Source organism: Dryobates pubescens, chromosome 4 (genome assembly GCF_014839835.1).
Source record: "Dryobates pubescens isolate bDryPub1 chromosome 4, bDryPub1.pri, whole genome shotgun sequence".
In the NCBI taxonomy this organism is placed as follows: Eukaryota; Metazoa; Chordata; class Aves; order Piciformes; family Picidae; genus Dryobates; species Dryobates pubescens.
The window spans coordinates 26,003,012-26,026,426 of NC_071615.1; the positions used below are offsets into that span (position 1 = coordinate 26,003,012).

A 23,415-nucleotide genomic window follows, 5' to 3' on the forward strand; every position below is an offset into this window, starting at 1 on the left:
GCATTTGCCCCAGCGACCATCAGGAAGAGGAAGAGATCAACCTTCTCTACCTTCTTCACTTTCCTTAGGGTGAAAAAGTGATAGGAGAAGAAATGGCCTGAAATTGTGCCAGGGAGGTTCAGGTTGAATATTAGGGAAAAATTTCTTTCCTGCAAGACTGGCCAGGCACTGGGACAGGCTGCCCAGGGAGGTGGTAGAGTCACAGCCCTGGAGGTGTTCAAAGAATGTGCAGACATGGCACTTTGGGGACATGGTTTAATGGCCATGGTGGTGCTGGGTTGGACTCTATGACCTTAAAGTTTGAACCATAGAATTGTTTTGCTTGGAAGAGACAAAGTTATATTTGCTTCTCTTAATTAAAAACTTGAGGTAGAAGACTGCACGGAAGTTTATAAATTGTTTCAGAATTGTGCTGTTCAAGGTGAAAATTCTTTCAGAACTTTATTCTTAACTGGAACTCTTCAAAATGGGTTACAAGAAGCAGCCAATAACTATTTCACTACCATTGTCTTGAATGTAATTAATACTACTTTTGAGAGCCTTTCTAAAGCTGGGAAATGCAAAGGAGAAAAAAACACCCCAAAATCTTTAACGATAGAATAGAATTAACCAGGTTGGAAAAGACCTTTGAGATCAAGTCCAACCCATCATCCAACACTATCTAATCAACTAAACCATGGCACCAAGCACCCATCAAGTCTCTTCCTAAACACCTCCAGTGATGGTGGCTCCACCACCTCCCTGGGCAGCACATTCCAATGGCCAATCACTCTTTCTGTGAAGAACTTCTTCCTAACATCCAGCCTAAACCTTGCCTGGCACAGCTTGAGACTGTGTCCTCTTTTTCTGGTGCTGGTTGCCTGGGAGAAGAGACCAACCCCCACCTGGAGCAGGAAAGTAATTCTGCCCCTGTACTCAGCACTGGTTAGGACACACCTTGAGTCCTGTGTCCAGTTCTGGGCCCCTCAGTTTAGGAAAGATGTTGACTTGCTGGAATGTGTCCGGAGAAGGGCAACAAAGCTGGGGAGGGGTTTGGAGCACAGCCCTGTGAGGAAAGGCTGAGGGAGCTGGGCTTGCTTAGCATGGAGAAGAAGCTCAGAGGAGGCCTTATTGCTGTCTACAACTACCTCAAGGGAGGATGCCACACCATAATGAATTCATTGCCTTGTAGAAGATCATTTCTACTGAAGGCACCAATCCTGACACACAATGCATCTGGAGGGACACTTGCTCTTCCAGCAGCCTGGGAGTTGATGCAGGCAACTTGGACTGGGGAACTGACTAACCATTGTCCCTGCTCCTGGATCCTTTGCTGTGCAGATCTGAACTTCAGTGTCCACATAGGGACAGCAAGAGAGGCTTTCAGTCATGGTGCGTATATCTTTTGAGCAAGTTCTCCACCAAAACACATGCTTCAGCATGCCAGTCACCTCTAATCTGCTCTCCACCCCAGAGAAGTACCACAGTACTCCGCGCAGCACTTCACTCTCCCTCCAGGAGCAAACAGAAATGGCACAAGACAAGTATCAGTTTTGTAGTTCAACATACAACAGCCAAACACTCATGCTTTGCACTAATGGGTGCAATTATTCAATTTTGCATGAGTCCCTGCTCTTCAGTTTTGTACAGAGAAAACACTTCTGCCGAACCACAGAATGGTAGGGGTTGGAAGGGACCTCCAGAGATCAAAGCCCAACATCCCTTTAGGTTCACCTAAAGGTCCCACAGGAATACCTCCAGACAGGTTTTGAATGTCCCCAGAGATGGAGACTCCACCACTTCTCTGGGCAGGCTGTTCCAGTGCTCCATCACCCTTAAATTAAAGAAGTTCCTCCTCATGTTTAGATTGAGCTTTTTATGTTCAAGTTTGTGTCCTGCATCTAGACACCATTGAAAAAAGACTGATCCCATCCTCCTGACACTCACCCTTTAAGTACTGGTCAGCATTGATAAGGTCCCCCCTCAGTCCGCTCTTTTCCAGACTAAAAAGTCTAAATTCTCTCAGTCTTTCTTCATAAGAGAGATGCTCCAGTTCCCTCAGTATTTTGTAGCCCTTTCCTGTTCCCTTTCAAGTATTTACCTTGTCCTCCTTGACCTGGGGAGCCCAGAACTGGACACAATACTCCAGATGCGGCCCCACCAGCGCAGAGTAGAGGTGAGGACCTCCCTTGACCTGAAGCAGTAATTTATTTCCATTCTAGCAGTAACATTTGGATTCCCAGAGTTTTAAGGAACTCAAAGGGAAGCAGAGTTCAAGCGTAGCACAAAACTATAGTGCAGGGGGAAATGACAAGGAAGCTTTTGAAAAGGAGGAACATGCAACAACAAAAGATGAACAACTCTTAACAGAACTTTTCTCTCCTCACTTCTAGCCTCTATAATAAAGGTCAGGTTTAGGTACAAATTGACTGTATCACAGAACAGTAGAACTTGGAAGAGACCTCAGGAGATGATTCAGTCCAATCCTCCTGCTAAAGCAGAATCACCTAGGGCAGGTCACACAGGAATGCATCCAGGCAGGTTTTGAAGGTCTCTAGACAAGGAGACTCCACCACCTCTCTGGGTAACCTGCTCCAGCATCCTCACATCAAAGAAGTATCTCCTCATGTTGAGGTGGAACCTCCTGTGCTCCAGCTTGTACCCACTGCTCCTTGTCCTATCACTGGGCACCACTGAAGAGAGACTGGCCCCTTCTTCAGACATCCACCCCTCAGACATTTATAGACATTAAAAAGATCTCTTCTCAGCCTTTCCTCATCAGACAGGTGCTCAAGCCCCTTAATCATCCTCATTGCCTTCCACTGGACTCTCTCCAGTACATCCCTGTCCCTCTTGAACTAGTGAGGCCAGAACTGGACACAATACTCCAGATATGGTCTCACCAGGGCAGAGTAGAAGAGGAAGAAGACCTCCCTTGACCTGCAGGTCACACTTTTCTTAATACACCCCAGGAGACCATTGGCCTTCTTGGCCACAAGGGCATCTCGCTGTCCCATGAATCAGGCCCTTCTCCATGGAGCTGCTTCCCAGCAAGTAAACCCCTAGCTGTACTGGTACAGGGGGTAATTCCTCCCCCAGTGCAGGACTGTATACTTGCCCTTGTTGAACTCTAGAGAGTCCCAGCTCTTAAGCAATAATGAACTCTACATGCCGAGTGCTGTGTCACCTCAACAGCTGGCCTGCAGGAACAAGTTGAGGTGAGTTCCCCTGCTCTCACAGATTTCTATTTTCCCAGATTACACCAAAGGCAAAGAACAACACAGAGAAACTCACTGAAAACACTGATGGGAACATTGCCAGGAGGGACTATGGAAGTTTTGTACTCTTGTAAAAGCACTTGCAATGCGAACAATACAGCCTACTCTGTTTGCTGGAGAACAGCTTTACACGTCGTCTTCCGTATCATTAAAACCATTTCAGCTCCTGTATCATCCAGAAAACACAGATCTAACCAACCAGCACTTAAGCACACACCTACATGGGTGAACACAAGCCCAACACCTTGTAACAACTCCCTGAGAGGGAAGATGCTGGAAAATTTCAACAGCTCTCTGATGCAAGCTAGGAATTCAAGAGAAATCCGCTGAGAGTATTCCATTCCAGACGGAAAAGCATAAACACGACTCAAGTACCACCCTGAGACTGACAAGAGAAAAAACTTCCAGTGAAACCTGCGGCATAATGCCCAAGACTATCATGTAACAGAAAAAAGATTTGTGTTCTTCTGCTGTGTTGTGGACTCAAAATTGACCTATTAATAAAATCACTTTAAGTATCTGCTCTGTCAACAGCAATCCAAGCTGAGTTCAGGGGTAGCCATAATTATGAAGACAGTTTGTATCAGAAAACAGAATGTTCCTGCTTATCTGCCAGCAAGATTAAGCAGAAAAAGCTGCTCTTCAAGATAAAGATATATTCTTAAAAGCCACTAAGTCAAACAGTGATGAGGCAATTCTGAGTTTAGAAAGGTAAAAGGCTCTCTAGTCTACTAACAGTGAAAATACTAACTGGCTTTGGCAGTAGGATACGTGTAGAGTTCCATGTATCTGGATTTTGCCATGCTTTGTCTGGTGTAAACCTGCTGAATTCCAGCTCTTAGGTCATCCCATATCTGGTCGAGACCGATCTGCTTAAGTCCATGCGGGTTCTGACTCCTATTGGATGACATTTTGTCCTTTCTGTAAAGTCTTCCAGCACAGCAGCCCGAGATCTGGTTATTCCTCCATCAGAATCTCCAGTAACATTCTAAACTCAGTTGCAGCACTACAGCAAGATATTCTCTACATATGAAGAGTGATGATTCCTGGGAAGGTAATCTGCAAAAAGGAAAAGAAAACATGTTAGGGAACAGTGAAAACTCCTTCCCACCAGAGAAAAAGGAACAAAAGTAATCATTTCACTGGAACATCTTCAATTGCACGTTTAGTAAGCAATCTTTCCTTCCCATACAACAGCAAAACTCCAGTATTTCCAATCAGCTCATTGTTCATCAAGCATCCTGTTGGATATTCAAGATTAACCAGAAGAGCTAAAATTTACTATTTTGCTTTGGTTACCAATAATTCTTCCAGATTTCAGATTTTTTTCCCAGGTAACCTGAAAGCCCAAGGTATTCTGGAGCAGGGATTTTTTCCTCTCGGGAAACACCTGCTCGTAGTTTGGGCTGTTCAGCCTGGAGAAGGCTCCAGAGAGACCTTAGAGTGGTCTTCCAGTACATGAAGGGTACAGGAGAGCTGGAGAGGGACTTTCTACAAAGGCTTGAAGTGATAGAATAAGGGGGAATGGCCTTGAGCTGGAAGAGGGAAGATTTAGACTAGGTATTAGGAAGAGATTCTTTACAATAAGGGTGGTGAGACTCTGGAACAGGTTGCCCAGGGAAGCTGTGGATGCCTTCTCCCTGGAAGTGTTCAAGGACAGGTTGGAGGAGGCTTTGAGCAACCTGGTCTAGTGGAAGGTGTCCCTGATGATGGCACGGAAGTTGGAACAAGATGATCTTCAAGGTCCCTTCCAACTCAAACCATTCTGTGATTCTACAAATGTCTCTGATAAATATCTGGATACCATTTCCTTCAACACCATTATGATAAACCTGTCCTCTAATGGAACCTGCCATCCAAAGCTCTTAGGAAACTTTCCATAACTTCAAAGACAGTACAGGCAGAGACCTGATAAATCTCATTATCTGGGGTTGACCTTTGAGCAGTGGAAAATAAAGATAGTCCTTCAGGATTTACAGGATGTCACAGGCACTTCTACCCTATTGCAAGCTCCATTTCACGTTTCACTCAGTTTTAAAGATTAAGTCTAGAACAGAATAGAATTAACCAGGTTGGAAAAGACCTTTGAGATCATTGAATTCAACCTATCATCCAACACCATCTAATCAACTAAACCACGGCAACAAGCACCCCATCCAGTCTCTTCCTAAACACCTCCAGTGATGGCGACTCCACCACCTCCTTGGGCAGCACATTCCAATGGTCAATCACTCTTTCTGTGAAGAACTTCTTCCTAACATCCAACCTAAACTTCCCCTGGTGCAGCTTGAGACTGTGTCCTCTTGTTCTGGTGCTGGTTGCCTGGGAGAAGAGACCAACCCCCACCTGGCCACAACCTCCCTTCAGGTAGTCGGAGACAGAAATAAGGTCTCCCCTGAGCCTCCTCTTCTCCAGGCTAAGCAACCCCAGCTCCCTCAGCCTCTCCTCACAGGGTTGTGCTCCAAACCCCTCCCCAGCTTTGTTGCCCTTCTCTGGACATATCCCAGCAACTCAACATCTTCCCTAAACTGAGAGGCCTAATAGTGTGCCCACTTATTTGTAGGGCTTCTCTTCTGCCTTTATCCTTGACCCTAAGATGACCAGCAAAGACAGAGATATTTCTTCAGTTCTTTTAGTGAATGACTTTCTTAAAGCAGTGACATAGAAGTTATCACTGTTCATAGTTTATCTACTATTCATCCATGCATAGTCCATATAGTATCCCTCACCCATAAGCATTTTAAGTCTCAGTCTCCCAGTAAAGAGCAGAAGGATGTTCATTATGTCAATCCCAGCAACAAGGACTGTCTCATTTCCATCAGGCAAACTGCTTCTGTAGCTGATTTTTCTTCTTCCATGAGCAACAACTTAAACGACCAGGCTGACAAACACAAATTCAAAACATACCTTACAAAACACACTTAGAATTCAACCTTTCCATTCTGTTTCTATAATTACAGCAAACTGGTTCATAAAGACACACAGGAATAAAGTGCAATACAGACCACACTTTGGTTGTATTTAAACTTCTGTCATTTCTGGAAACCAAACCTGCTGCAGCACCAACAGCGACAGATTTTCATGACTGAGCAATGAAACCCAGAAGGAACAAAGGTTCACCAGCAGCCCCTAATGTGGGCAACACTGTGCAGGTTACACACCCACGAGCTTGGACTATGATCTTAAGTTAGCACTGCAGGACAAAGCAAGAGCATTCATTCCACATTGACAATCCAGAAAGGAAGGAATCTTCTGGTTCCTTAAATCAGGGGCAGTCTGAGTTTTCCACAGAAGCAAAAGAAGACACAGGGATCTGCAATTCTGCTAGACCTGATGTGTAAGAAGTAACTATTACTCTCTTACTAACCTGCTAAAAGCAAGGAGCCTAGAATTATCACACCCCTCAGTAAAGATGTTTGGTGTAACTAACACAAACTTCTTCACTGCTCTACAGAGGTTGGTTAACAGAAGGCCAAGCCCACGCCAGCTGGCAGAGAGCACAACAATTACAATAGCTCACAACTGGGCCAAGGTCCCTTCCCTGGCACCCCACAGAAAGGAGGAACAGCCAGGGCTTTTACTCAGTCCCCCCTCCATGTGCCACACTAAGAGGCAACTACCCTTCCATTATAGAACCACAGAATAATTTTGGTTGGAAAAGACCTTTAAGATCATCCAGTCTAACCATTATCTAACACTACCAAGGCTGGTACTAAACCCAGCACCACATCTCTGCCTTGTGGAAACAGCTCCAGGGATGGGGATTCACCCACTTCTCTGGGCAACCTGTTCCAGTCTTTGAGAACCCTTCCAGTCAAGAAGTTTCTTCTAATGTCCAATCTAAACCTCACCAAGCTTTCTCACCCAAACAGATGATACCTGCTGGCAACCTGCTTCATGGTCAGGACTACCTGTCACATTAGCTCTGGACCAGAGAACCCAGACTTCATTTTATCTTCAGGGCTAGTTATATTTTCATGAAGTTAAGTTAGGCCTGCAGTTTCCAGCAATAGGCAATTTGATGCAGTGTGCAACACCACCCTCTTTCAACCCTGCAATTAAAACTGTCAAGCAAAACTGTAATTTTGTCAAATGTCACAGAACCACAGAATTTCAGGAGCTGGAAGGGACCTTGAAAGATCATCTAGTCCAACCTCCCTGCCAGAGCAGTATCACCTACACCAGGTTACACAAGAACGCATCCAGGCGAGTCAATAGGAGGCAGTCAGGCATGTCAATAGGAGGCAGTAACTTTAGAACAGCCTTGAAGGACAGAGGGAAATGCTGTTTTCATTACTGAGGAGGACACACCATGACACACCTCATAGGCAAAGAAACACATCACATTGGAAAGCAGTGGCTTTGCTTTTACTGTCTGTCAAATAAAAACAGTGTTTGCATTTGATATCCCTTTCAAGGAAAATGATGTGTATCATAGAATGGTTTGGGTTGGAAGGGACCTTAAAGATCACCTAGTTCCCATGGGAAGGGACACCTTCCACAAGACCAGGTTGCTCAAGGCCCCATCCAACCTTCATCTAAACACTTCCAGGCTTGGAGGCTCCATAACTCTATGGGCAGCTCATCCCAGTGCCTCCAGCACGTGTCAAATCAGGCCCAGAAGAAAATCGGAGTTAACAAACCCCAGCAGATTTACAGCATCTCAAAGCATCTGCTGGAGCCACCATTAGACCATTTCATGCTCTAATACAACAGAACTGTCAGTTCAACAAACACTTCTTTCTAAACTACAGATTTCAGGACAGCTGACTTCAAATTCTCTATGTTACTATTGAAGTTGTCAGCACCTTGGTCCAGAGCAAGGGTTTCCAGATGACTCAAAAGCCATTTTTTAGACTAGAATAGGAATAGATGAATTAACCAGGCTGGAAAAGACCTTCAAGATCAAGTCCAACCTATCATCCAACACTGTGTAATCAACTAAACCATGGCACCAAGCACCCCATCACAGTCTCTCCCTAAACACCTCCAGGGATGGCAACTCCACCACCTCCCTGGGCAGCACATTCCAATGGCCAATCACTCTTTCTGGGAAGAACTTCTTCCTAACATCCAGCCTAAACCTCCCCTGGTGCAGCTTGAGACTGTGTCCTCTTGTTCTGGTGCTGGTTGCCTGGGAGAAGAGACCAACCCCCACCTGGCTACAACCTCCCTTCAGATAGTTGGAGACAGAAATAAGGTCTCCCCCTGAGCCTCCTCTTCTCCAGGCTAAGCAAGCCCAGCTCCCTCAGCCTCTCCTCATAAGGCTGTGCTCCAAACCCCTCCCCAGCTTTGTTGCCCTTCTCTGGGCACATTCCAGCAAGTCAACATCTTTCCTAAACTGAGTGGCCCAGAACTGGACACAGGACTCAAGGTGTGGCCTACCCAGTGCTTAGTACAGGGGCAGAATAACTTCCCTGCTCCTGCTGGCCACACTATTCCTGAGACAGGCCAGGATGCCGTTGGCCTTCTTGGCCACCTGGGCACACTGCTGGCTCATGTTCAGCTTACTATCAAACCGTACCCCCAGGTCCCTTTCTGTTTGGGAGCTCTCTGGCCACTCTGACCCCAGCCTGTAGCTCTGCATGGGGTTGTTGTAGCCAATGTGCAGAACCCGGCACTTGGATGTGTTAAATCTCATGCCCTTATCCAAACCTTTCTTGAACTTTGGGACATGGTCTGATGGCCACAGTGGTGCTAGATTGACAGGTGGTCTTGATAATCTTTGAGGTATTTTCCAACCCAAACAAGTTTATGAGTCTAAAAAACATTTAACCTTTAGCTTCAAAAGGCAAGAAAAGAAGTTAGTTTCATACAGGCACAGATTTTAAAATGGAAGATGAAATTCTTCTTGCCAAACTCATCCCTCTCCATTTTTCCAGCTCGACTCCTCTAACTTATTTCCTCCTGTTGCTGCATTTCAGGAAGCTTGATCCAAACAGATGCTACTGTATTCAGCAAACAGCTACACTCAATAAGGTTCCCAACCAGTTTTATTCCCTCAAAGTCACTACCTCCACACTAAGCCAAGGCAACTATTAAGGTTATTCACCCAAGATATGCCACCCTGACTGAACCAACACCACACAACAAGTATTTTCAGAGAACTAAACCAGAAGCAGATAAAATGCTACCTTCCTTCTCACACAATCTGTTTGCTTGCTTTTATCCTATTTTTAAACCCAATTAAGATCCTGGATGCTGGTTTACATTCTAGCTCACAGAAACTTCCAAATCGCTGTAGCTGAAGTCACCTTCAAGCACTTTCACATCAAAATCTGTGCCAAATTTTGGCCTCACAATAAACATCCCAAGGCTCACCTATAGTTTTGCTAGGCTTGATACAAAACATATAAATAAATTTTTAAAAATAGCCCAACCCCCTCCCCTAAGCAAATCTTCAGTTTATTATTCATATATTCTCTCCTGCCAAGCATGGACGGTTTCACAGATGATCCACCCTACAAGCCAAGCTTAAGATGGCTCTTGAAGTTGTGTTCAAACACAAACCTCTTGAAAGGCAGGTACATCTGAGAACACACCTGCCTCCGCTGCTGGTTAGTCTGCAAGGTACAATCTATAGACCAAAGCACTGAGGCTTTGCTTCCACTTGACAGTTAATAAGGTGTTTCCTGGAAATGTTTATCACAGGTTAAAAACCACCTCTTGAATCCTGAAGGACACAACCTCCATTCCAACACACACTTATGTCTGATGGAATGGAAAGAGCCAAGAGAAATAATTCTATTTTGTCCCTGTAATCACTTGCACTCACAATTTATGATTCCAAAGGGACTTTATATCCATGCTTCCACAAGTAATTAATTTGTGCTTACTTGACTTCAGTTGAGGTTACCACTATGAGCTCAAAACCGTAACACAGTTCAGCCACAGTCCTGCACCCAACATTTCGTACTGACATTTCTGCCCAGAGGTATTTTAGGTCACTAAATCCACAGCCTATAAGCTAGGCAGACAATCTATGGATGTAAAGTGATCCAAGCCCTGGAGCAAGCACAATGTCTGCAGCATTCCTCGTGCTCCAAACGTGCAATTAATCGACACACAGAATCTCTCCACAGTAGGTATTTCTACTGTGGCCCAGCAAATGAAAGGGTCAGGTTGTCATGGAGGTGTTGGGTGGAAGGTTGGACTTGATGAACTTAAGAGGTCTTTTCCAACCTCAGTGATTCTATGGTTCTGCTGTAAACCACAGCTATTCCAAAAATCACACCAGAACCTGGACAGAAATGTTTGAGTATTTTCTCCTTTTTCAAAGTTGTTTAAGAGACAAATTATGCAGATGACAACATTCACTTCTTATTTTTACAACATCCTGACACAGATGTAGCAGAAAAAGCTTTATTTTCCAGAGAGTTAAATTCAGCTTGTTTCATTATGATTAAAAGGCACATGTATACATGCATACACTCCTCTCTTCCAAAACTTGTCTTCTTGCAGCAGCTACCTTCCCTCCTGGACAATGCCTTCATTGAGGGCTTTAGTGTTCTTCCCACATCCCCTCTTCAATGTACCACAGCTCTGATCAATACCCACAGCACTGCATCCTTACACTACCTCATGTGCCAATGACATGGTTGCCAGCTGAATTAAAATAAAAGCCTGGATGGAGAGTTGCATGGAGGGGAACATCATGAAGTTCAGCAAGGGGAAGTGTAGGGTTCTGCACACGGGGAGAAACAACTCCCTGCACCAGTACAGGAAAGGGGCTGTCCTGCTGGATACCAGCTCCATGGAGAACATTGGAGTGCTGGTGAAGAACAAGTTCACCATTAGCCAGAAGTGTGTTCTTGTGGCCAAGAAGGCAAATGGAGTCCTGGGGTGCACAAAGAAGAGTGTGACCAGCAGGTCGGCAGAGGTTCTCTTCCCCCTCTACTCTGCCCAAGTGAGGCTGTATCTGGTGCACTGTCCAGTTCTGGGGTCCCCAGTTCACAAGGGAGTCAGGGAACTACTGCAAAGTCCAATGGAAGCTACAAAGATGCTGAGGGGTGTGGAGCATCTCTGCAAGAAGCAGAAGCAGCCAAGGCCTGGAGCTGTTTAGCCTGAAGGAGAGCTGCCTGAGAGGGAATCTTCTCAATTCTCAGCAAGAGCTAAAGGGTGGGGGCAAGAGGAAGGGGCTGGGCTCTTTTCAGTGGTGCCCAGTGACAGGACCAGGAGCAGTAAACACAAACTGAAACACAGGAGGTTTCACTTGAAATGAAAGAGAAACTTTATGTGAGGATGTGGGAGCTGTGGAGCAGGCTGCCCAGAGAGGTTGTGGAGCCTCCTTCTCTGAAGAGATTCCAAACCTACCTGGACACTGTGATCCTGGGCAACCTGCTGTGGATGACCCTGCTTTAGTAGGGGGGCTGGACCAGATGGTCTCCAGAGGTCCCTCCAAACCCCTACCATTCTGGGATTCTGTGATGTGTTCTTCACAGCTAGAAAGACACTTAAAATTCAGTCTTATTTTCTGATTTGGATAGAAGTTCTCTTTGAATTGCAGTTTCTATACCTTCACCTAAGTTATGCATGACCAAATTCACTGAAAGCCTTTTTAACTGACATGGTTTTAATTTGGATGCCTGATTACATGGATTTTTCCAAAACATGAATGAGTTTTCTAAGAAGAGCACCAAGCGAGTCTGAGTGTGCCTCTTTTTTGCTTCCCTTCACCCATTTTTTCATTAGTTCTTTAACATTCTCCCTTTACTTCTTCATTCCAGCTTTATCCTCACCTTCCTCCAGCAAACAGATCCTGCAACCTCTGACAGAGATCTCACTGCACTACACTATAGTTAATACAAAACAAATAAAAACTCATATCCCTGCGCCTAGGTTTGGACTAGACAAGGTTTGCTGATGTGGCTGTAACAACAAACTCTCCCTTCTGGGCTGGCACCAATATTGACAGTCCTGCCAACAAGAAAAGTTTCATGGTGTTCTCCCTCCATCAACCTCCCAAATAATCACAGAATTGTTTTGGTTGGGAAAGACTCCTAAGATTGAGTCCAACCATCCACCTAAGACCACTGTAGCCATTAAACTGCATCCCAGAGTGCCATGTCCACACATTTCTTGAACACCTCCAGGGATGGTGACTCCACACCCTCAGCAAGTTGGAGATGACAATAAATTGGGTGGAAGTGTTGATCTCCTTGAGGATAGGAGGGCTCTGCAAAGAGATCTGGACAGGCTGGACTGATGGGCCGAGGTCAGCTGTATGAGGTTTAACAAGGTTAAGTGTTAGGTCCTGCACTTGGGTCACAACAATCTCATGAACACCCCAGGCTTGGGGCAGAACGTCTGGAAAGCTGCCCAGCAGAAAAAAAAACTAGAGGTGCTGGTTGACAACTGGCTGAACATGAGCCAGCATATGCCCAGGTGGCCAAGAAGACCAACAGCATCCTGTCCTGGATCAGAAATATTGTGGCCAGCAGGACCAGACAGTGATTGTCCCCCATGGATTCAGCACTAGTGAGACTGCACCTTGAATACTGGGTTCAGTTTTGGGCCCCTCACTTTAAGAAAGGCATTGAGGCACTGAAGCAGGTCCAAAGAAGGGCAATGAAGCTGGTGAAGGGTCTGGAGAGCAGGTCTAGTGAGGGGCAGCCGAGGGAGCTGGGGTTGTCCAGTTTGAAGAGGAAGCTCAGGGGACACCTCTTTGCTCTCTACAATTGGCAGGAAAGAGGTTGGCCTGGGGTGGGGGTTGGTCTCTTTTCCCTAATATCAGGTGACAGAATGAGAAAATATGCCTTAAATTGTGCCAGGGGAGGTTTAGGTTGGACATTAGGAAAAATACCTCTCTGGCAAGAGTGGTCAGGCATTGGAGTAGGCTGCCCAGGGAAGTAGTGGAGTCACTGTCCCTGGAGGTGTGTAAGGAACTATCCTGAAGTCTACTCAACAGGTAAAACTTCTCAGGTTTTGTTTGGTCATCTTTAAGAGAGTTCACTTTTTTTGCTGTTCCAGTAATCTATATCATGGTGGGTTTAGGCTATGCCTTTAAAATGTAATGCTGGGGGGAAACTTAAACCCACCACACTTATGTACAAAGCTTGTAGACTACTCCTGAACTGAAGTGTCCTAATCCAGGCTCTCAAGTTTTCCTGTGGGGGATGCAGATCCCAGAGTGTATTTTAACTGAGCCTGAAGTAATAAGCTTCACAGCTTCTTAGAACTGTGATTATGCTCAACTCTTACACCTTGGAAAAGGAAGGGTGCAAACTAGGAAATGAGCAATGCTGTTAGCAGAGACAATCAAGTCAAGATAGAAGTGTGTTGAAGAGGAGGAAGAAAGGTTTACAGAAGACAAAGGGCCTTGAGTGTTCTCTCTCTGGCTTAAATCACATAGAGATAGACCCTGCACTCAAACCCTCAAAACAGCAACAAGGAACAAATACACATATGAAGATGCTTTTCTTGAATCAGCCAAGAAAAGGAAAATGAGAGAGGACAACCTGTGAAAGCACGATGCTAGGCACCCAACATGCTAAGTAGAACACAGAACAATACAACTTTTTGGTAGTGGCAGAGGGGCATCAGAGCAAATACAATTTAGCAAGAACACACAGAGAAGGCTCCACAATACCTTGGGCCAGCTTACAGACCTTGTTGCTCCTGCAGACAATTCTTAAATGTAAATGCTTTCTGAAAAACTCTTACCACCAACAAAAATATAACAAAATCCAATTCAGCAAGCAGAACTGCCATGGTCCTACTGATCTTCAACAGGAAAATCTTGGTATGGTCTTCACAGCCTGCTTTAGACACAGCATGACTTTCACCAGAACCCACAGGGCAAGCCTCTGAGCTCTGACACAAATCCTCCTGAGAAGTACTGAGGAGAAGGTGCTGCAGGATGAGAAGTACAGGATGAGCCAGCAATGTGTGCTTGCAGCCCAGAAAGCCAACCATATCCTGGGCTGCATCAAAAGCAGCATGGGAAGCAGGTCAAGAGAAGGGATTCTACCCCTCTGCTCTCTTGAGACCCCACCTGGAGTACTGTGCCCAGCTCTGGAGCCCCCAACATAAGGAGAGCATGGAACTGCTGGAGCAGGTCCAGAGGAGGGCTACAAAGATGATCAGAAAGCTGGAGCACTTCTGCCATAAAGACAGGCTGGGAGAGTTGTGGTTCTGAGCCTGGAGAAGACAAGGCTCCTGGGAGACCTCAGAGCAGCCTTCCAGCATTTGAAGGGGGCTACAGGATAGCTGAAGAGGGACTTTTATAAAAGCATGTAGTGATGGGACAAGGGGTAATGACTTCACACCAGAAGAACCTGGATTTAGATGAGATACTGGGAAGAAATTCTTCCCCAAGAGAGTGGTGAGGCACTGGAACAGGTTGCCCAGAGAAGTCGTTGAGGCTCTGAATGTGAAAGTGTTCAAGGCCAGCTTGAACGAGGCCTTGAGCAACATGGTCTAGAGAAAGTTGTCCCTGCCCTTTGGAGGGGTTTGGAACTAAGTGATCTTTAGGGTTCTTTCCAACCCAAACCATTCCACGATTCCATGATTTTGTAGAAGATGAAGCTGATGCACAACCCCAAGAGCCACACTTAAATCCCGCTTATTGCTTGATTTGGCTTGTACCATTCAGCTTTAAAGCTAAGCTTCCACTGAAATCTTACAAAATAAATTTCATTCCTCAAGCATATACATTTGATTTGATACTACATCTGTTAGTGGTGACACCCTTGCAAGGGCATGCTTGCAGAGATAACACAACTTTTCCAAAGATATCTTTGAAAGAAACACACTGAGGGAACAGTTTGTTTTCTTAAGAACACAGGGACATTCTTAAAAAGCATTTTCAACTTCAGACTGAAAACCTGCTCCTTTGGCTACCCAGAAGCAAGGAGAACACTTGACCATGACATTATTAGAAGCAAGATGGAAAGACTAACAGCTAACAAACAAAGATCTACTTCCTATAACCCCTTTTTCTTCCCCTCAAAACCTTTCAGTACTCCAAACATAAGCTAAGAATCACAGAAGACAGACTCCACTGCTGTCAGCCTAGAGGAGCACACAAATCTACATATGAAATTAAGTTTAAATTACAGAGCTAAACAGGGTGAACCAAGGTCACTGCTGCAGCCTTACTTCTGAACTCTTAATCCACATTAAAATACCGGCCCGCCTTAAACAGAGAGTAAGGAAGAGCCATGTTACACCAGATGCAAACGGAAAATACAATGTTTCCAAGTGTAGCTATGGCTGAAATTGCACTCCCAGGAACCCAAATTCTTGTAGCTCCCTGTTTTAACTCAAAAAAATTAATCTGGCTCCACTTAGTACATCCAGGTCCTACCAGCACCTCCATGAACACGGGAGGCCTGTGCCTATGTCTTCAAAAGAGCTGTAAGTAGCCAGATGAGAGTGAGAAGCTCCCCACACTGCAGAAATCAGCCTATAGTATTGAATCAGTATTCAAATCTGGTGCGGAACTACAACGACCTCAGACAATCCTTTATTCATAGCACTGATGTCAAGCAATGTGTCCTACCTGCCAGGCCAGGATACAGCAGGGAACCTTCTGACTCCAAAACCAGAACAATCAAAAGGCAGATAAATAAGAAAAGGTGGTAACATCATCCAACTATCCAAATTCTCTAGCTGTCAGGATAGCTGGAAAGAGACTTTTTACAAAGGCATGGAGTCATAGGATAGGGGTAATGGCTTCAAACTGGAAAAAGCTGGATTTAGATGAGACATTATGAAGAAATTCTTCCCCATGAGGCTGGTGAGCCATTGGAACAGATTGACCAGAATTGCTGCACAGGTTCCAAGCCTGGAACCGTTCAAAGCCAGGCTGGAAGGGGCCTTGAGCAACCTAGTCTAGTAGGAGGTGTCCCTGCCTATGGAAGGGGAGTTGAAACTAGATTATCTTTAAGCTCCCTTCCAACCCAACCCAAAATGATTCTAAGATTGTTAATTTTTCCTAATTTTTTTGGAAGAACATCACATCAACATTATACTCTTTATTCAAGAATCACAAAATGGTTTGGGTTGGAAGTGACCTTTAAAGACATAGTTCCAAACCATCTGCCACAGGCAGGGGCACCTTTCACTAGATTAGGCTACTCAAAGCCCTGTCCAATCTGACCTTGGACACTTTCAGAGAGAGGCTATCTACAAGTTCTTTGGGCAACTTCTGCAGGTGTCTCACTACCCTTGTAATACAGAACATTGTCCTTATATCCAATCTAAATCTACCCTCTTTCAGTTTAAAACTGTTGCCCCTTGTCCTGTTACAACATACCCTGGAAAAAAGTCTCTCACCATCTTATAAATCCCCCTTTGAGTACTGAAAGCCCTCAGTACAGGCTCCCTGAAGCCTTCTCTTCTCCAGGCTGAACAACCCCAATTCTCCCAGTCTGTCCCAACAGCAGAGGGCCTCCAGCCCTCTGATCATTCTTGCAACCTCCTCTGGACCTCAGGAGACCATTTGCCTTCTTTCCAGTTCAGGGCAATTTCATTACCCAGTCATTTAGCTGTGTCTGCAACAGGTCAAATCTGCAGTGCTGCAGAAACACCACTAGTCAACCCATAGTAGTTCCTCCACTGAAAACCCCACAACTCTTCTAATACAATCATAAGTTACTTATGCAGACAAGCTCAACAGCCCCCTATAAGCAAAAAAAAAAAAACACTTTAAGTTTGTAAACTGTATAGGTGATAACTTTTACCTAGACCTCAAAATGTTATTTCAAACAAATGGTTTGTCACATGGAGACTACCTTGGAAAATGCACTAATTGTAAGGTTTTTATTAGTGTACTCAACACCAAGTGAATCCCAGCTTTTAAGTCCTCCCTTTAAAGCAAGTTCACACATACCTAGAGCACAGGCAGAACTTCCAAGACCAAATTTTCCATGTTCTTCTTTCTTCCAGATCTATGCAGCAGGAAGACTGTCTGAGCCCACAGGCTGCTGGGACTGCCTGTGCATGTCCTCCTGGCATGCCCATCCAAGTGAGACACCTACTCTTCTTTTCTTCCTGATGTACACAGACAGTCCCTTTTGGACAGCCAGACTGATCTGGCCACCTTACACATTCATCTGAAAATCCTGGTTGCAAAGTGTAGTACACATGACATTGGGATCCACCTGTGAGACTGGCAGCCTTTTAACTAGACAACCCACTCTCTTCACTGATGCCACCAATTTTTCAGTTCGAGAGAAGCAGAAGTGGTAAATCTGCAAAGCGATTTCATCCACTAGGATAAACACCACAAACGTCAACATCAAGAGAGAAGACTCCAGGTATTCCCAATTCAGGCAACTTCTAACACCCCAGGTGTGACTCATCAGTAAGCTGGGCCATACTGGAAAAATTGTGACTGCACAAAACCAGGTACTATTTGAGAGACACAACAGATGAAAAGATCTTAACATCAGTAACTCAGAGATCTTAACATCTAAGTTGTAAGAAAACACTTTTAAAGCTGAACATCTGAGATAACTTTCTGAAAGGACTCTACTGTTTTCAAAACAAAACACAGAATGGTAGAGGATGAAAGGGACTCCAAAGACCATAGAGTTCAAGCCCCTGCCAAGGCAGGTTCACCTACAGAAGGTCACACAGGAACATGTCCAGGCAGCTTTCAGATCTCCACCACCTCTCTGGGCAGCCTGGTCCAGGGGCTCCATCACTCTTAAATTAAAGAAGTTCCTCTTTATGTTTAGATGGACTTTTGTAAGTTCAAGTTTGTGCCTGTTACCCCTTGTCCTGTCACTAGGCACCTCTGAAAACACCAAATTTAAAACCATGCATCAAGACTAAGATAGATTAAAAAAAACCCAAACAGACACCCAAACCCAACACCCCCCAAATCAGTATCCAAATAAGGGGATGCCTCAAGTTGTAAAGTAGGGATATAAAGTAAAGCAATGTGATTTTTCTTATGCCAACAGACTAAGTAACAGGCCCAAGACTAACGAAAAAGCAGTTGAATCACTTAGTTAGCACAGTTACTTTGCCATCCATGAGGCAGGGTTCATATGCCTAGTTTAGGTACCAAAACTAAGAAATTGTTCTCTCCATGACTGCACTGGCAAGTTTCCTCCAGACGGGTACTTCAGAGCAGAAGCCTAATTCTGCTACCCTTAGCTGTTCCTGAGTTATTAGGATTTGTGTGTAGTCAGCTGAGAAAATAAGAAGCTGTTAACACCAGGCACCAAACCTGAATTCTAGAGTGGGGCACATAAATCTCTCCCGATGCCAAGCAACTCCATGCTCCCTACAACTCCATATCCAACTCCACATCCAACTGCACCTCAAATATACAGTGATGATATGACTCTGAAATGCCTTTAAGAACAAAAACAAACAAAGGCATAAAATAAGAAGTTGGGCAATGAGTACTGAGAAACAAGAGAAGTGGCAAAACAGAGGGAAAAGACTTCTTCCTGGTAGAACCACCAGCAGAGAGACGGTGTCAGTGCAACAGAGCCACCTAACAACATCGGCACAGCCCACTGTGAGCGTCTCTGGAGTGAAATCTACACACTGCGGTACCCATGAAGTACCTTACAACATCCCAAAGCCCCTCCACATCAACTAAGTACCACCTCACAACATGGTATTACAAACAATATTTGACCTAATTGAAGTTACAAGGCCACATGGTGTTTCTTTTCTCTGCAGACCACTCCTACTCGGGCCAAAAAACAACTTCAAAGACAGAATCTTTTTTCTCTCCCTATGGTACATACATTAAGGGTGTGTGTATGATTACAGAAAAGCACATATGTGAGGGGAAAAGTTGTTGAAGATGTTGAGAAAGCAGAATTAAGATAAACCAAGTAATTCCTGTCCCTTTCACATAGACCAGCATACAGGGTTAAATTCCTTTCTCCTCAAAGGCACAGCTGGAGGATTTAGAGACAAAGTAGGTGAGACAGCATGTGAGCCTACAAAGCAAAGGAGTATGTGGAAAGAGTATTAGGCGAGCTCACAAGGAAGATTTTAATGACAGGGAAAGAAGGGCAAAAAATCATGGTAAGGGAAATAGCTACTGTGAGAAAAACTGAAAAGGGAAAAGTAACAGAAGGATAGTAATAGTGATGGACTACAACTTGAAGAAACAAGGATGAAAAAAGGATCGCTGTAAGGACACAGCTTGCAGTGGCAAAGTTACTGGGAAACAAATGAGGTGATAATGTGCAATGACAAAGAACTGCAGGAGCACTCATCTGGATGGAAGCAATAGAGGCACAAACAGATAAAAGGTTACCAGAGAAGGGGGCACCTTCTCTGTTAAAGTCCCAACAGCAGGTGATAACAAGGGGAAGTCTGGTGCACAGTCCTTGACAGTGAGAGAAACCTGGAGAAGGTGACAAGAAGGAGCCGGGGAAATATCCCCCAGCAGCTACAACATCCCCGGGGACACAGGGGAATTTCTCGAAGTACAACCAAACAGCTCCTAGGCAGATCTGAGTGTCACTACGGCTCTGGGCACGGCTGGAACATACGAGGGTGAAAAGAGGCAGTACAGAGATGGGCAAGGAGGCCATAAAGCAGGTGAACACCCAAACCCAGTGCCCAGTGAGGATATGCAAAAAAGCTCATGGGGAGACAAGAGCAGAGGCCTAGCAGGAGCAGGGCTGGCTGGGGTGGGCAGTCCCGAGGACGGGGGCGGTAAGCAGAGCGAGGGCCCGGGAGGGCGGGCCGGAGGTACCCGTGGCGGGGGGGCGGCGGGGGAGAAGGCAGGAGCAGCCACCGAGACGGCCCCGGCCACGCGAGGGCCGCGGTCACGGAGGGCAGAGAGGCGGAAAGGAAAGCCGGGCCGGGCCAACACGGAGACGGAGCGGGCACGCCGGCCAGCCGGCGGGCAGATCCGGCGGCACCGAGGCAGCCGGACAGCAGGCGGGGCGGGCTCCGGCGCCCCAAAGGGAGCGATGCATTATGAGTGCGCACTTCGGCGGCCTCCTCGCTCCGAGCCGCGCTCCTGGGGCCGGATATGCGAGCGGGTCCCACAGCAGCACCCGCTGCCTCCTCCGCTCCGCAGCCAGGTGCGCGCCCGGGAGAAGAAAGGCGAGCGGGCGGCAGGCCGGGGCCCGGCCTCCCCTTCCCCCGCTCCCCACGGCGTGACTCGGTTGCCGGGCCTCGCTCCGCCAGGCCCATGAAGCCTCGGCCCAGCGGGGCCCGCACCGCCGCCGCCTCCCGGGCCGAGTCCAGCCCAGCCTCACTGCGACACAACGCCGCGGCCTCCCCGCACTCACCAGCATCGCGCGTCCCGCAGAGTCAGGCCGCGTCCGCCCGCCCCTTCCGCCTCCGCCAGGCCCGGATCTGCCGCCGCCGTCGCCTCCCCCTCCCCCCGCCCAGCGCGGCCCGAAGAGTGCGGACGCCCCGCCCCTCCGCTGCCCGCCCCGCCCCGGCCCTCGGAGCTGGGAGGCCCCGCGGGCGGCGGGGCGGGTGCGGGCGGGAGTCTGGGAGCTCGTGCGTTCCCTCCTTCACCTGCTCTGAAGGCGGGTGGGGCTTGTCTTCACCCGCTGCGCTGGCAGAGAGCGGGGCAGACCCGCGCCTGACCGCCTCCTCTGGCTCTCCCCCAGGTGGAAGAGCGGGTGTAGGTCGGGGCCTGGCCTTGCAACCACTTTGGCTGCGGTAGCGAGGGGCCTGGGCGCGGGGTCCCGCGGTTGTTAGCGGGGTCGGGGGCCTCTGTGCTAAGCGGCTGCTTTTCTATTGGGAAAGGTGGCTTCCAGCGCGTTCTGAATGAACCGAGCTGCAGCGTGCCCAGTTCCAGAGCCCAAGCGGATGGCACAGCGGTACGTTATACCAGCTTGTCCTTGTCCAGCAAGCGTTAAAACAAACTGCGCGGCTCCCTTTTGAAGCCTTCTCTGAATTGCATTATTTACATTGGATGTTGGAAGAAACTTCCTGACTGAGACCTCAAAAGCTGAAACAGGTGTCCCACGGAGGTGGCTGAATCCCCAGCCCCTGAGGTGTTTGCAAGAGGCAGAGATGTAGTGTTGAGGAACATGGTTTAGCCCCAGCCTTGGTAGGCTTAGAGCATGGTTGAACTGGATGATCTTTGTGGTGGGTTGAAAATTCCTCCCCCCCAACATTAAATTTGCCAGCTGGAAACAAATGAAGCTGTATTTACAGGCATAACTACAATCTACAACGAATATGTACAAAATACACAGTATTTACAATATTTACAGGTATTTATGAGTAATAAACAGCACAAGAACCTTCCTGGCCAAAGACCAGGGGAGCTGATAGCTTCTCCCTCCCTCCCCCCCCCCCCCGCCTTCCCCCTTGGACACAAAGGGACAAGTGAAAGAGCAGGGATACGTTAGAACTTAGCCAAAACAGTGCAGCCAAGGTCAAGCAGAAGCCAGCAGAAGCACAAAGCTGAACATGAGCCAGCAGTGTGCCCAGGTGGCCAAGAAGGCCAATGGCATCCTGGCCTGTAACAGGAATGGTATGGCCAGCAGGAGCAGGGAAGTCATTGTGGCCCTCTGCTCAGCACTGGTTAGGCCACACCTTGAGTAGTGTGTCTCGTTCTGGGGCCCTCAATTTAAGAAGCACATTGAGACTCTTGACCATGTCCAGAGAAGGGCAACAAGGCTGGGGAGAGACCCTGAGCACAAGCCCTATGAGGAGAGGCTGAGGGAGCTGGGATTGTTTAGCCTGGAGAAGAGGAGGCTCAGGGGAGACCTTATTGCTGTCTACAACTACCTGAAGGGAGGTTGTAGCCAGGTGGATGTTGGTCTCTTCTCCCAGGCAACCAGCACCAGAACAAGAGGACACAGTCTCAAGCTGCACCAGGGGAGGTTTAGGCTGGAGGTGAGGAGAAAGTTCTTCACCGAGAGAGTTGTTAGCCATTGGAATGTGCTGCCCAGGGAGGTGCTGGAGTCACTGTCCCTAGAGGTGTTCAAGAGGGGATTGGACGTGGCACTTGGTGCCATGGTTTGGTAGGCATGAGGTGTTGGGTGACAGGTTGGACTTAATGATCTTTGAGGTCTTTTCCAACCTTATTGATTCTATGATTCTGTGATTGAAGAGAGAACCAGGTAGACACAGAATGAAGGGCTGTTTTAATCTTCATCTGTAAGCTGATTAGAAGATGTGTGAAGGTACTTGGTCTGACTGGTTTGGGGATATGCAGTTACGTGAACCTTTTGGCAACCTATGAGCAAGGGTAAGCCATAATACCTAGTGCAGGTAGTTTTATGATAATCTGAACTTCCTGGCATGTTTGCATTGCTTTTACATGGGTCACAAGTGGGCAGTTGATTTTTTCATTGTAACAGCATGAAATTGATGACAGAAAGTCATACCAAAATTGAGATGGGTTTCAGAAAACAAATGTTTTGCAGTCAGTCCTGTCCTCCTTACTCCTGGGGAGTGTGGGATTCTATTGCTGGAGCTGTGCTGTGAAGGACAAGAACGAGATTTGCATAACCTTGATACTCTGCTCTTATGATCCATGCTGATCTTCCCTGCCAAGATGAATAATTCAGGTTCTGATCCAAATGATACCAGAAGGCATTTAAGCCAACACAAATGAGGTCATTAAAAAGTTCATATCCTCTATGTTAATATAAAGAGTTAAACACTGAAAATGCAGAAGCTTCACAGGAAAGAGAGAAGAAACAAGGAAGCAATAGGAAGAAAGAGATTTTCTTTTTTCCCTCTCCAAAATTCACTTGCATTCTGGTTCTACCAGCTCTACACCATGTTTGAAAGTTGCCCTTCTCAAAGCTAATGGCCCTTAGTCATCTAAGTGCTTGAAAAGTGGTTTCCCTGTATAATAATGCCTTACCATGGCACAGCCTGCTGAAGGGGACACAAGAAAAGGTCTTTTTAGGGAGCAGTGCTGGCCAATCACCCAAGAATCACAGACTCATAGAATGGTAGGGGTTGGAAGGGACCTTCAGAAATCAGACCTCCAAGGCACATTCACCTAGAGAAGGTCACACAGGAACGTGTCCAGGTGGGTTTTGAATGTCTCCAGAGAAGGAGACGCCTCTTCTGGGCACTGCTTCTCTGGGCAGCACGGTTCAGAGCTCCATCACCCTTAAAGAAGTTCCTTCTCATGTTTAGATGGAATTTCCTATGTTCAAGTTTGTGCCTGTTACCCTTTGTCCTGTTCCTGGGCACCACTGGAAAAAGACTGGTCCCATCCTCCTGACAGCCACCCTTTGGTGAT

The 23,415-nt window shown here is 46.7% G+C and overlaps 1 protein-coding gene across 1 annotated transcript in view; it reads right to left on the reverse strand.

Moving 5' to 3' along the window:
• CUL1 (cullin 1) overlaps window positions 1–20,557 on the reverse strand; it is a 50,079-nt gene extending 29,522 nt beyond the window's left edge. Inside the window, exons 1-2 of the mRNA XM_054160971.1 lie at window positions 20,480–20,557; window positions 4,029–4,316 (exon numbers count right to left, since the gene is read on the reverse strand). Of these exons, the coding sequence (XP_054016946.1) occupies window positions 4,029–4,168 (140 nt within the window). The 5' untranslated portion in view covers window positions 4,169–4,316; window positions 20,480–20,557. The remainder of the gene's footprint in view (window positions 1–4,028; window positions 4,317–20,479) is intronic.
• Between the last annotated feature and the right edge of the window lie 2,858 nt (window positions 20,558–23,415).